General features: G+C 53.2%; 1 protein-coding gene across 2 annotated transcripts in view; it reads left to right on the forward strand.

Annotated features, from left to right (window-relative positions):
• SNAP47 (synaptosome associated protein 47) overlaps positions 1–9,744 on the forward strand; it is a 46,855-nt gene extending 37,111 nt beyond the window's left edge. For both annotated transcript variants that reach the window (XM_045998858.1, XM_045998859.1), the window contains one exon: positions 4,319–9,744. In XM_045998858.1, coding sequence (XP_045854814.1) covers positions 4,319–4,465 — 147 coding nt within the window. In that variant the 3' untranslated portion in view covers positions 4,466–9,744. The remainder of the gene's footprint in view (positions 1–4,318) is intronic.
• Positions 9,745–14,412: the final 4,668 nt, after the last annotated feature.

A 14,412-nucleotide genomic window follows, 5' to 3' on the forward strand; every position in this document is an offset into this window, starting at 1 on the left:
GTCCCCACCATCTGGTCTTGGACGCACCCCGCCCGTGCGCAGACCTGGTGGAGCATCTGCGGCCCTCGGGGCTCCAGACCGCTGAGCATTTCTGCGGTTTCTCTCCTGATGCTGCTCCGGGACAGAGTTTGCCTGTGCGTGTGTGCACGGAGGGCTGCTTCCCCCTCAGCTCTGTGCATGGGCTGTGTGGGGGTAGACGCGTCCGCAGACAGGGCCAGTCCACGGGCCCACTTCTAGCGAGGCAGGGGCTCCAGGAAGAAAGCTCACAGCCTCCTGCCAGCTGATACTTCAGAGTCTGGCAACCTGACACACTGATGACTGGACAGCTTGTCATCCTGGGCCATACAAGTCACAGCTGCATGACGGTCTGGCCAGACTTGGCCTTCCCCATTCTTTCCACCCGTGTTCTTCCTTAAAGGGAAAAGCGCCGGACCAGTCAGTGCTCCAGAGGGACCCTAGCTGGATGGTTCACGGGACAGTCCTCTCTGCAGACTCACGAGCCATGCAGGTCCCTCGGGGTTTTGCACTGTGAGGTCACTTCAGGTGCAGTGTGAGGCGTTCACAGCTGCTGGGAGGTCCCAATGAGACGACGTCATAGTCGGACCATTGAACAGGAAGGGGGGATCCCAGCGAGACAGCATTGCGGTTGGACTGATCAGCGGGGTCGGGGTCCCAATGAGATGTCATTGCGGTCAGACCGTTGGACGGGGAGGGGGTCCCAATGAGACGGTGTTGCCATGGGACCAGTCAGCAGGGTCGGGGGTCCCAATGAGATGGCATCGTGGTTGGGCCATTGGACGGGGAGGAGGGTCCTGGCGAGACGGCGCTGCGGTCGGACCAATCGGCGGGGAGGAGCCCCGTGTGGACACCCCATACTCCATGAAGGGTTAGAGTTGATAGATCTTGCTCACAAAGGGAGTGAAATGCCTGTTACTGCTGCGTGTCTGTGCATGAGTGGGTCAATGGGGACCATGGTGGTTCTCCTCCGGGCGGGGGATAGCGGGGCCATCCCAGAGCAGGGCCTCGGCCGGGGAGCCCTGCAGACATGTGCAGAGAGCATACCATTCACCAAGTAGCAAAGGACCAATCTCGTGCGTTATTCCGTGTGTTGCTTTCATGTGGAGACGATGACTTTTTATCTAATTGGGTCACACACGATGCATCGTTAAAATCAGCGATGTTTCTCATTTTGGCAGAGCACCAACTGGCTCCATTGGAGCCGACTAATCTTGGGGTCGTAAGTTCGAGCCCCGTGTGAGGATGTAGAGATTACTTAAAGAAATAAAATTTTAAGAAATACTTCTTTTTTAAAGAATTAGGCCTTTAATTGCATCAGGTAGCAATAGCCTATAGGGGAGAAGTAACACACCCAAGCTCTTCAAACCTTCTCTGGAGTATCTTTTGAAAATTGATTAGAATACCTTTTGTAACTACCTTGGCCACATTTCTTAAGGAAGGAAATCCGTTGCAGATGAATAGCTTAATGACCTAAAAGAGCATATAAGAGAGGGCTCAACATAATACAATTTTCCCCAACTGTGGGTGGACTTGGGAAAGTAATTCGTAGGAGAATAGGCTGACTGGCTCCAATTGTCTTAATAGAGTCTTTTTGACATAGACTGATCTGTTTGTATGCCTCTAGTAGTTCTGTGCTCTTGAAAAGTCTATTTTTTTTTTCTCTGCCTAATAAATACATTCTGCTTTGACCTCAAAAAAAAAAAAAAGAAAAGAAAGAAATGCTTCTTTTTTACCATTGAGAATGTGAGCATTGGAGAATCTAAAGTCACAGGTGTGGCTCTCCTTCCATGGGACCTTTGCCATAGCTGCTCACAGCTCTAGGAGCAAACCCGGCTCTCGTGCCCCCTTCCCGGGGCTGTCTGAATGGCTGCTGATCCCTGGGAAGGTCACTTTGCCTTGTTAAGGGACGTGTGCTGTTCCTGCCGTGACATCTGCATCATCACGTGGGGACATCCCTCTCAGCCCACTGTGTGAAACAGTCCGTTTGAGGGTTCATAGAGCCCCGCAGCCCTCACCCTTGCTTGGGATAGGTGGGGACAAGGAAGCAGGAGACGGAGCTGCGTGGACAGGGTCATGCCCCTGTGCCACCCACACTGCTCGTCTGACCGGGTTCAGGACGTTTCCTTTCTTCTCCAGTCCTGTGTCCTGACCTTCTCCTTTTAGCTTGAGCCCTGGAGCAGGACAGTGCTGACCACTCACAGCTCAGAGCCTGCTGGGCCCGAAGGATCATCACTGTGGTTGAGAAGGACACAGAGGTTGTGCACAGCACGTGCAGCCTGAGGGACCCACACAGGGCAGGGGCCCCGCATGGGTGTGAAGCCAGGTGTGAGTGGGTGTCCACGGCCAGCCTCCCCCGGGCTGTGGTGTGCGTGTGCCCCGTGCACAGGGATCTGCAGGCCAATGGGGAGGGGTCGTTGAGCAGAGCGGCACTGAGGACCTGCCTCCCATGGTGCTGAGCTGTTTACTGTGCCGTTTGGGCCTCGGCCACATGAGGTCATAGGAACGCGGTGGAAAAGACCTCCTACATGAGGTCATGCAGCCCATCCCTCGGAGCCGGCTGACCCCACAGTGTACTTTCCAGAGCCACGTCCAGGTTTTCCAGTGACTCAGCGGCTCCCAGAGGGTGCAGGGCCTGGCGTCTGAGCCTGCTGCCTGGGTCAGGGATATGCCCCGCACCCAGATGGAGCTCCCAGGGATGAGGCTAGGTTCGCACACAGAGGTGCGGTATAGCCTGCCCGCGTCCAAGCACCTGACTGCACACAGCCTCAGGCCCTCCACAGCACGGGTGCGACAGGGCCCCTGCCGCGGAGCCTTCCAGGACTTGGCGGGGTCTCCTCATGCCCCACTTCATAGTTTTCACAGCTTGTTCGCATTTGTGAGCTCATTCCAGCCTCCCCGCTCCTGAGGAAGGACTTGCTCTTACTAGCCTCTGACCACCTCCCTGCCTCCGCTCTGGCCCACGTGGTGGTGGGCGGCACGAGGCTGCCTCATGGAAGCGCACGGCACTGTGGCCACGCCGTCCCCCTGCCCGCAGGGTGCCACATGCTCTCCTCAGCCTGGGCCACCCCATGCCGCAGGGCCACCGGCCGAGCCATGATCATGACCTCCACGTGTGGCACGCTACTGGCTGCTTTAGGTCTGGGCCCTTCACTGCCGACTCCCATCCCCATGGGGCAGCAGACTTCGAACGCAGCTGTACCCGCTGGATCCCTTGGGAGTTGGTAAATGCCACCCAGGACTCCTCAGAGGACTTCCAGTCTGTAGGTCCTTCATCCTAACGCAGCCGGGGGCCTGAAACTCTCCTTCCAAGAGGCAGTAACACTTAATTGCAAGTAGGTGGTCATTACGATTCCTCTTAAAATCATTCCTTTTTGTTGTCAGCTTGAGGGTATTCAATTTTTCCGCGCAGGCTCACCACATTTCACTGTGCAAGTAGTCTCGACGGCCTTGCAGGAAAGCAGCCGTTCTCAGCAGCGCCTGAGACACCTGCAGCACGACGTGAGTCTCCAGAAGGCTGAGGGGCCTGCTCTTCCAGGGTTAGCCCCCTTCTTACAGTGCCCACAGGGCTGTGTTGGGTAGCTGCTTCCTCCCCTCAAGCCGTGTGGAGGAATAGTGAGGTGTTCTCTACAGATCAGCAAGAAATGGGGCTGGCTTTTCCTTTTAAATCCCATTCTGCAGTCAGGACATGGGTGTAGACAGGTAATGAAGACCAGGACTGGGTCATGCTTGTGCCCTGGGCCAGCCCTCCCTGCTGCTGTGTGACTGGAAGAGCAGTGCCCCAGGGACTTTGTCAGGAGGCACGGGGGCTGTGGCCTTGAGCCGGGCCAGAGGTCTGACCTGTCACCTTTCTTTCAGCTCTGCTGCCCTGGGGCTCGGTGCATCCTGGGGGCCAGAGCTCCCTGGGGGTTCATGCCATCCTGGGTCAGAGCTCCCTGGGGGGCCAGAGCTCCCTGGGGGTTCATGCCATCCTGGGTCAGAGCTCCCTGGGGGGCCAGAGCTCCCTAGGGGTTGGTGCCATCCTGGGTCAGAGCTCTCTGGGGTTCAGTGCGTCCTGCTGGCCAAAGCTCCCTGGTGGTCGGTGTCCCCTGGTGGTCAGTGCCATCCTGGGGGTTGGTGCCACCCTGGGGGTCAGTGCTGGTGAGCTGCAGAGCTGAGACCCAAACCCGGGATGGGAGGACAGAGTGTCATCCCCCCAACTCACAATTTCCAAAGTACTGTAAAAGTGATGGAAAGAAATAACGTCTGGTTTTGAGAGTTTAAGAAACTGCAGCCCTTCCTGCCCTGTGGACTACTCTTACAGATCCTGAGGAAGCTGAAGAGTCTTGCCCTGGACACAGAGACGGAGCTGGAGAGGCAGGATGAGGCCCTGGACGGCATCACTGCGGCCGTTGACCGGACCACCTTAACCATCGACAAGCACACCCGACGTGCCAAAAAACTGACCTAGCACAGGGGAGCAAAGAAGTGACTGGTTTTGACGACAGTCACTGCCCTGAGTACTTGTTCTCAGCACCTGCACGCGGGAGTCACCCCAGGGGCATGTTAGTAGTCAGAGGCTGTGAGCCAGAAGGTGCAGGCTTGCCTCAGGGTGGAGGGTTTGTGTGATGTGACCCGGAGCACAGCACACGCAGGAAAGAGGAGGCCCCGGAGAGGGGAGTTCTGCCTGTAGATCCAGCAAGCCACCCCCCCAGCCCCACACCCACTGTGATGGCCCCAGCTCCTTCTTCCCCTGCAACCTGTAGGCCCCAGCTCCCTTCTCCCCTGCCTTCTGCGGGTCCCAGTTCCTTCTCCCACGCCCCACCCCCAACAACCTGCAGGCCCCAGCTCCCTTCTCCCCTGCTCCCTGCAGGCCGCAGCTCCCTTCTGCCCCCCCTCCCTGCAGGCCGCAGCTCCTTCTGCCCTGCTCTAGGCAGGCCCAGGCTCCCCACTCTTGAGCCCTTCAGAGGGTCCACAGCAGCAGGATGGCCCTTCCCTGCAAGGCTGGCTGCACCCAGTGCTCAGTGGCTGCTTTGCATGGCTACCATCCCCACTCTCTGAATTTTCTTCTCTCTCTGTTCTTGCTAGCTGTAAAAGGGCAGTTTAAATATCTGTGAAAGAAACATGCTGATTTCTGAGTCTGCCCACCTGAACCCTGCATTCTGTGTCCACAGAACTCCTTTTCCAGGACCATATTTAGGACTGAGCCTGCCTCCTCTCTGAGGCTAATCTGTGTGTGCCCCTCCCTAGTTGCAGGTTCTGGTTTTCTCTGACAGAGAGGCTGGTTTCTTGTTGGTCAGACTGAATTTTTACCTGAAGTCCAGTATGTCTCAAGGTTGTCCTGTGAAGACCAGGAATGTTCTTTTCACTGGTCACCTATAGCCAAGTGTAAAGATAATACATACTGTACCTATTTTAAAAACTGTTGATTTTTTTTTCTTAAAATGCCCCATTTCTCTCCAGAAACAAAAGAGCAATCTTAGTTTTAGAATATATTTTGAAGACATGCATTTCTGCTGGTTTTTGCTTGGCTTTGAGTGTCTTAGTGGGAGAGCCCCTTGGGGAAGGACAGACAGGGCAGAATGGAGAAGTAGGTGACCCCTTCCCCTGTCCTGGCAGAACAGGCCCCCTCCAGACTGCTGTGGAATAGGGTCCCCAAGGGCAGTGCACCCACAGGTGCCCTTGGGCCTTGCCTAGCTGCCCCTTTGAGGTGCCTTTTCTCTGGTTCTCCTCTGCAGGTCCTGTGCTGGCATTCTGAGTTCCAGCTGGTTTTCTGGGGCTGCTAATGAGTGACCACAAATGAGGGGCTTTAGGACAGCAGACTGTGTCCTCTCCTGGGTCTGCAGACCAGGAGTCTGCCAGCAGGGTGCCACAGGGCGCTGTTCCCTCTGAAGGCTCCAGGGGCTCCCTCCTGCCTCTCCCAGCTTGGAGGGGGGACGGGGCCAGGGATTCTGGAACCATGGCTGCATCTCCTCCCATCTTGACCTCTGCCACTGTTCACTCTGAAATCCCCTATCCCTTCTTTCATCGGGCCCACCTTTGTGTTGTGTGGCAGTTTCCACTAAGGTCGCGTTCCGAGGTTTGGTGGAGTCATCTAGGAGCCCTTTGCCTTCTGGAGGCTGACCTGTTTGTGAAGACACAGGAAGGAGCAGTCGCAGAGAATAGCCTTCCCAGGGCCCTTCCAGTTCTTCCCTCTTTCAGTGTGCTGAATTCTGTTCCTCATCTCCAGCTGCCGTATTTGCTCTGTACTCCACGACCTTCCCAATGAGAAGTGCGCCTGTCCTCTCCAGCACTGGCGCGAGGGGTTGCTCCCAAGCTTTTCCAGCACAGTGAGGATGAGGACTGCCTCTCTCTCTCCACATCCGTCTGTGGAGAGAGCCCTGAGCAGAGGGGAAACAAACCTGCCCCGTCTGTGACACTGTCCTGAATCCCTAGAGGGTGCTGCTAGGGAGGTCAGCCAGCATCCCCTTGTCCTGAAGACAGGCACTGCTCAGCACCTACGGGGCCCGGGGACCACACACACTTCGGCCAGTGATAGGAGTCTGCCCAGAGCAAGCCTGCTGTTGTTGGGATGCTTACAACCCTGGACACCGGGCGAGAAGGTCTGTGGGACTGAAGGATTGTACCCTTATTAGAGGGCTGTTGTCGGGGCCGTTCTCTCCCACGAACACCTCAGGGATAGAAACTGCACTCTGTTTCTCTGCGGAATTAGAGTGTTGAAAAGAAAGGTCCATCAGGATCTTCTCATAGTATTCACTATCCTTGACTTGACCCCAGACTTGTTCACCTTAGACCCTTCCAGTGGCAAAAAATCCATAGCCAAACCCGATTTGCCTGGAGCCTCAGCACCAAACGCTACCTGTGGCACTGACTGCTCATCTCCACGGCAGACACGGAAGTGCAACACCCTGCGAAACCAGGCAGTGACTTCAAGCCCAACTGCAGCCCCAGGGTACCCCCACCTCCCACTGTTGCCGGAACTGCTCCTCACCCTAAGTACTCTATCCCCACTTCTCTTCACGCCAAGTACTGTAACTGCTCCCACCTCAAGCGCTCTAACTGCACTGCTCCGCTCTGCAGGTGCTCTGACTTTATCCCTATTACTCTTTATGTGCACTCACTCCATCTCCCCCACGACACCCTGGCTTGGGTTGCCGGCCTCTGCCTCCACGTTTTGGAGACTTGGAGAGAGCATAACTGGGAGTGGCCACAACATAGCTCCTGGAAGCTGGACTAGGGGAAGCAGGTGAGTAGTCTAGCCTAGGGCCTCTCCTGTGATCCTCAGGTAGCCTGGGAATTGCTGCGTTGGCTGGAGCCAAGTTCTCTGGGTCAGGTGAGTGGATTCTCTGGGAAGTGTGAGGAAGACCGTCCTGGTCTGACTGTAGTCAGCAACAGCCCGCTCCTTGGAATGGGACCTCTGGCATCTCCTCCTTCCTGCTTTCCTTTCCTGATGTGGACTTGAACTCTGATGCTGGCACTCGGTCCTAGTGTGGGGTTGAGGTCCCCAGGTGCTTTGTTCCTGCACCAGAATCTGCTCGCCCTTCAACTGATGGGTGGGACTGTGTTGTCACCCTGTGAGATGTGTGCACACTCTGAAACACAGTATGCTTTGAGCTGGGTTTTGCTCCCACAACTGGGCCAGAAGCAAGACTCTTTGCAGCTGCGATTCCAGCTTGTGCTGACGTGAGACTGCTGGTTCTCAGGACCAAACAGTCCTGAGTACTCAGTGTGTTTGGGCAAGGATGGGCACACATCTTCTATAAAAGGCCCAGAAGTAACTCCTTCACCTTTTGAACCGTGGGATGCCTGTTGCAGCACCTGAGGTGGCTGTTTACAAGACAGCAGCCTGGACTCGCAAGCAGATGGGCTTGCTGTGTTCCGATAAAGCTGCCCGTGACATCTGAGTGGCATTAATTCCATGTGTCATGAAATGTTTCTTTTCTGGATGTTACCTTTGAACTACTTGAATTTTGAACTCGTCCCAGCGTGCAAGCTGTAGGACGCATGGCAGGCCCACCACCTGCACAGGGGTGTGTGTTCCTTGTCCTGGAGGGTGACACATGGCCCTCTTCAGCCCCAAACTCGAGTGTGGCCTGGGCCGAGAGATCCCCACACGTTCCTGGTCCGTGCTCAGCTGCTCCGAGCTTCAGAGGCTGTAGCGATGGCAATAGTCCTGTCCCCTTAAAAGGCAGAGCTGGGAGAGGGGAGAAGGGTGAGGGGAGGAATGACTGGTGCTGGTTTCTACAGTGGTTTTCTCTATAGGCCCCCAAATCAGCACACGCAGAAATTTTAGGAGAGGAGAAAACAAACATCCTTGAGACATTTTCAGACACCACACACACCAAAACTTGACTATGTGCAGGCAGTCAGGGTGGGGGCTCTTGCTTGGGTTTGGGGTCTGATAAAACACCCTCTCAGAGGCAGCTCTGTTGGTTGGGGATCAATCCTGGCGTGAGACCACCAGCCTCACCTGCAAGGAGCCCCCTCCATTCTCACCTGCTGCCAGCTTAATTATTAGCCATAGATTTGAGTAAAACTTGAAAGATGCAAATTGTAGTCAGTTTTCACATTTGCAACTGATCTCCACATTCACATAATATTTCAAACTTCTGGCACCCATCTGGAAACTTGGAACAGCAGGGAGCCTGTCCAGGAGGTAATTTTCCCTGATTCATTTTGAAAGTGAAAAGCCACAGGACTGGAGGCAAGGGTGGTCCTGCTTCCCAGAAGGGCCGCTCAGTCTCAGCCCCTGGTTTCTTCAGCACAAGCAGGCAGGCAGGAGCAGAGGGAGAGTATCGCTTTGCAGATCCCAGGAGCTCCTCCCAGCCCAGGAGAGCCACACTCGGTGTCCAGGGTGGGGGACCATGCTGCCCGGTAAGCAGCCCCGGGCTGCGGGCCAGGGAGTGGTGGGCAAGACCAGTGTGCAGACCAGGCGCTGTGCAGCCTGGCCTGCACGCCCAGGGCTCCAGCAGGTGTGGGCATGCATGTCCTCCAAGCACAGTTGGTGCCTTATCAGGCACACCTGCCATCCCAGTGGCTCCACACCGACCCTCTGGCTCATTCTCCCACCAGGCTCTGCAGGGTCTTTAGATGTTGCTCACCATCTCCTGTCCCCACCTCTGCCTTTTTCTCTCACCCTAAGAAGAGAAGTTGAGCCGAGGACAGATGGCTTGCTTTCCGCAATTGACCTGCTTGGAGCAGACTGGGAAGTTAGGAAAAGTGCGTCTTCCCAAGAAGGAGCAAAGGGCTTGTGTCCCTCTGGTTGCAGGGTGCAGAAACCCAGGTGTATGGAGGAGGGTCAGGGCCTCCCAGGCCTCCAGGGAAGTGCTCACACAGCCAACACCACTGCCCTTGGGGCTGCCCCACCCACACATGGTGGGCTGGCCATGCACTGGCACAGAAGTTGGTGAGGCTGATCCTTGCGTAGAGGCACCCAGACGCCCTGGGGAGGGTGGGGGCAGCCACTGTAAGGCAAGGAGGTGAAAATGAAGGGAAGCGCCCCTAAAGTTGACTCAAATGCTAGCCAGGGAAGCCAGAAGGGAGGCACAAAGAGCTGTCATTTCAGAATCACAGCCCCTGAGAGAAGCACACTCAACCAGAAAGTCATCAGTTACAGGCCCAGAAGGAAAAGGTATGCACTGCATGTTCTACCAGATATCGACCACCGTTCAGTCCAGCCGATGAGAAGCCGTTAGTGTCAGGAATTACAATTCTGTGTTATCCCAGAATAAACCATTCTTGCTGATAAAATAACTAGTTCAGTTGAATTTCCTTGATGGCTAATGGTGAACATTTTTTCATGTGTCTGTTAGCCGTTTGTATGTCTTCTTTGGAGAACTGTCTGTTCATGTCTTCTACCCATTTTTGGATGATTATCTGCCCTTTGGGTGTTGAGTTTGAGGACTTCTTTATAGATAAAACCACATTGAGATGCCACCTTACACCAGTTAGAATGGCCAACATCAACAAGACAGGAAACAACAAGTGTTGGAGAGGATGTGGAGAAAGGGGGACCCTCTTACACTGTTGGTGGGAATGCAAGTTGGTGCAGCCACTTTGGAGAACAGTGTGGAGATTCCTCAAGAAATTACAAATAGAGCTTCCCTAAGACCCTGCAATTGCACTGCTGGGTATTTACCCCAAAGATACAGATGTAGTGAAAAGAAGGGCCATCTGTACCCCAATGTTTATTGCAGCAATGGCTACGGTCGCCAAACTGTGGAAAGAACCAAGATTCCCTTCAACGGATGAATGGATAAGGAAGATGTGGTCCATATACACAATGGAGTATTATGCCTCCATCAGAAAGGATGAATACCCAACTTTTGTAGCAACATGGATGGGACTGGAAGAGATTATGCTGAGCGAAATAAGTCAAGCAGAGTCAATTATCTTATGGTTTTGTTTATGTGAGGAGCATAAGGAATAGCACGGAGGACCTTGGGAGTTGAAGAGGAAAAGTGAATTGGGGGAAATTGGAGGGGGAGACAAACCATAAGAGACTGTGACTCTGAAAAACAAGCTGAGGGTTTTGGAGGGGAGGGTGGTGGGGGATGGGTGAGCCTGGCGGTGGGTACTAAGGTGGACTCGCATTGCATGGAGCACTGGGTTTAATACGCAAACAATGACTCACGGAATACTGCATCAAAAACTAAGGAAGTACTGTATGGTGACCAACATAACCAAAAAAACAAACTTTTCAGGTTAACAAGGAAAAGCAGGGAACATACAGCCTCATGATGTAATCTCAGGTGTCGCTATTGAAACCACAGGCTGCATTTCCCAGTGGATGCAACACTGGTTCCAAATGCGGCAATGGCTCTGAGAGGCACTGCTGGGGTTGGTCAAGAGGGTTAGGCCCTGGCACCACCCCAAGTGCTGAGTGAATGCTTCATCTGCAAATCAGACATGTCTGTCCCTGTGTGTGGTCTTGCTCTGAGGGCTCATGGAGGGGCCCCAGAGTAGCCCTGGAGCCTCTGGCAGATACCGTCCACTCTGCACGTGAAATCCCAACTGGCCTGCAGGAGCGAGCCTGAAGGGAGGACAGTGTGGAGGGGAAGGAAGGGGAGGGGCTCAGGTCACAGGGTGGGGCCCAGAGGCACCAGGGCTGCTCAGCATGTAGATCCAAGCCCACCCTTGTATGCCCCATCCCACAGGAAATTGATTTCCTTCTGGAATCAGTGGCTGCCTGCTAACCAGCTTTCTCTCCAACCGGCCTATCCACGCAGGACATGGCCCAGACAAAGGGTGTCACTGAGGGGGTTGGAGAAATTGCTGGAGGGAAAGAGCAAGACACCATGCGTAGCAACCATGCCGTGATCCTTCCAGACCAGCCCAAATCAGGAAATTAGGAGGTGCCCAAAACCTGCAGCCTCACATGCTGTCTGTGCCCTCAGGAGTGTTCAGGTCATGAGAAAGGAGATCGCTGCATCTCGTCCAAGCTCTTTCTGACCTCTACATTTGGCAAAGTAATTAACACCCTGACCCTAGGGTGCCCACAGTTCAAGGCCTGCTATCATGAACACGCTTCCCTGTCGCACAGCCCAGCGTAGGAACCCACCATCCCGCACCATGCACAGAACTGCCAGCCTGGGTGGGGTCTCCCTATCACCTAGCCTGAAAACGAATTGTGGGTATGTGATGTTACTGGGGCTTCCATAAGGAACTACTATACATGAGTGGCTTGGAACAAGAATTTATGCTCTGCAACCAAGGTGTGGTTCAGGGCATCACTACCTTCAGGGGCCCCAGAGGAGACCCCCCCCCCCGCCTCTGTACCTGCTGGTGCCCTGAGACCCTCTCCATTTCCCCTACATTGGCGTTACTGCCTTCTCCTCTCTGTCTCTGTCTGGAGGACGCTTGTCATGGATCCCGTGCCCACAAAATAACCCAGTACGACCTCCAGCTCCTTGACGTAAGTGCACCTGCAGAGACCTTTCTTCCATGTGAGATTGCATTTACGGGGTCCTGGAACCAGGATTTGGACATATCTTTTTGAGGGCAACAAGTCAGCCCATTACACTCCGCCCTCTGCTGCTCTGAACTCACATGCCACATACAAAATATATTCACTCCATCCCAGCATCTTCAAAAGTCTCAACCCTTTACACATCTTTGTCTAGTCTCATCTAAATTTCACTGGCTCCTCCTGCATTATCTGAGTCCCCTCAGTCTGGTGCTGGAGGGGGAGACTCAGTGTGGCCACCCTGGGGCAGTATTCCTCTCCATCTCTGGCTTCTGAAGCCAGAAAGCAAATCACCTGCTTCCAGACTACTTGGTGGGACAGGCATAGGACAAGAGCAGCAGACTGTCCCTACTCCAAGAGAAAAACATGGAAGTTAGAAACATCACCATAGTTCCTGCTCTGGCCGCCCACTAGGAGCTGGGAAGTCTCCACCCCATCCCAACATCCATGCAGACAAAAGCTGAATGAAGTGAGAATGCAGCTCTCTTTTGGTCTCTCAGAGAAGTGAGGTCATGGGGCAAATGGTTGCCCCCAAATCTGGAGACAGCTGAACCCAGAGAATTACAACTACTGGAGCAGACACCCCCTTGCACGTAACCCTTTACTCTAACAGGCTGTGTGGACAAGGCAGAGTTAAGACTCCGGGGTTGGGGAGCCACCAGGTTCTCCCAGGAAAGATTAGAGAAAGTGTCCCTTATTTTCTTGCCAGGGAGGGGGAAGCAGCCATTGTGAAATACTCCAGAGCACCCACCTGTCTTCCCAACAGGGAAGGGATCTGGAAGGGAAATAACCTGCAGCTTGCTGAGCCATCTGCCCTACCAGCGGGGGTGTGTGTGAAACTGAGAAGCACAGGTGACGATCCAGTGACTGGTCCAGCTCACTGAATACTGACACCTCCTCATCCCTCACCCTATCAGTAAAGGCCTGTTCACAGAGATTCCTTTCACCTGGTGCATCATGTGTTGCTATCAAGAGAAAATCACAAGGCACAGTAAAAGACACAACACAGCTTGAAGAGGCGGAGCAGCAGCAGAGCCAGGCGAGCTGGTTGTACTCAAATTATCAGACCAGGAATTGAAAACAGCTTAGGACCCTAGTGGATACAGTAGGCAGCACCCAAGAACAGTTTGCAGAGGGATAGAAATGCTAGAGATCGGAAACACCATGACAGAAAAGAAAAATGCTTTCGACGGGCTCATTGGGATGGTGGACACAGCAGAAGAAAGATTCTGTGAGCTTGGGGCTGTGTCAACAGAAATTTCCAAGATGAAAGCAAAGAAAAACAAGACCAGAAAACAAGGAACTCAGATTCTCCAAGGTCTGTGGGACAGCTACAAAAGGTGAAGCCTACATTTGCGGGGAAGACCAGAAGAAGCAAGAAAGAAGAGCAGAACAGAAGCAGGGACAATTGAGGATGTCCCCCCTCGTTAACCCCAGACACCAAACTATGGATTCAGGAGTCTTAGAGCACAACAAACAAGATCAGTGCAAAAGCAAGCCAAGAATGAAAAACCCTAAACCCAGGCATATCATAATCAAACTTTAAAAAATCAAAGATAAAAACTCTTGAAACGGGGCGCCTGGGTGGCTCAGTGGGTTGGAGCCTCTGCCTTCGGCTCAGGTCATGATCTCAGGGTCCTGGGATCGAGGCCCGCATCGGGCTCTCTGCTCCGCAGGGAGCCTGCTTCCTCCTCTCTCTCTGCCTGCCTTTCTGCCTAGTTGTGATTTCTCTCTGTTAAATAAATAAAATATTAAAAAAAAAAAACTCTTGAAACAAGCCAAAGGGGGGAAATCATCTTACCTATAGCTGAGCAGATCTCATGGACATTGAAATGATAATAAAGGAATATTATGAACAGTTTTGCCCACAAATTTGATAATCTAGGTGAAACGGACCAAGTCCTTAAAGTACAAAATCTGCCAAAACTCACATTACAAAAGATAGACAATTTGAATAGACATGTACCTATTGGAGAAGGTGAATCAGTGATTTCATAGTCATCCCAAACAGAAAGCACCAGGCCAGATGGGTTTACTGGTGAATTCTACCAAACATATAAAAAAGAAGTTATAGTACTTATCTGCAGTCTCTTGCAGAGGGTAGAAGCAGACAGAGTACTTCCTAACCCATTCTACGAGGCCAGCATTACCCTAATACAAATCTAGCAAAGACATTACAAGGGAACTATAGGCAAATACCTCTCATGACCATAGATGCAAAAATCCTCAACAAAATATTAGCACATCAAATCCTACAATGCATAAAATAATTACATGCCATGACCAAGCGGTGTGCAAGGCTGGGTCACCATCCAAAAATCAGTTAATAGAATCCATCACACCAACAGACTAAAGAGAACCTATATGATAGTATTAATAGATGTAGAGAAAGCCCATAACAAGTTCCAACTCCCATTCATGTAAAAAGAAAGAAAAGAAAAACCAGCTTTCAG

Source organism: Meles meles, chromosome 3 (genome assembly GCF_922984935.1).
Source record: "Meles meles chromosome 3, mMelMel3.1 paternal haplotype, whole genome shotgun sequence".
NCBI lineage: Eukaryota > Metazoa > Chordata > Mammalia > Carnivora > Mustelidae > Meles > Meles meles.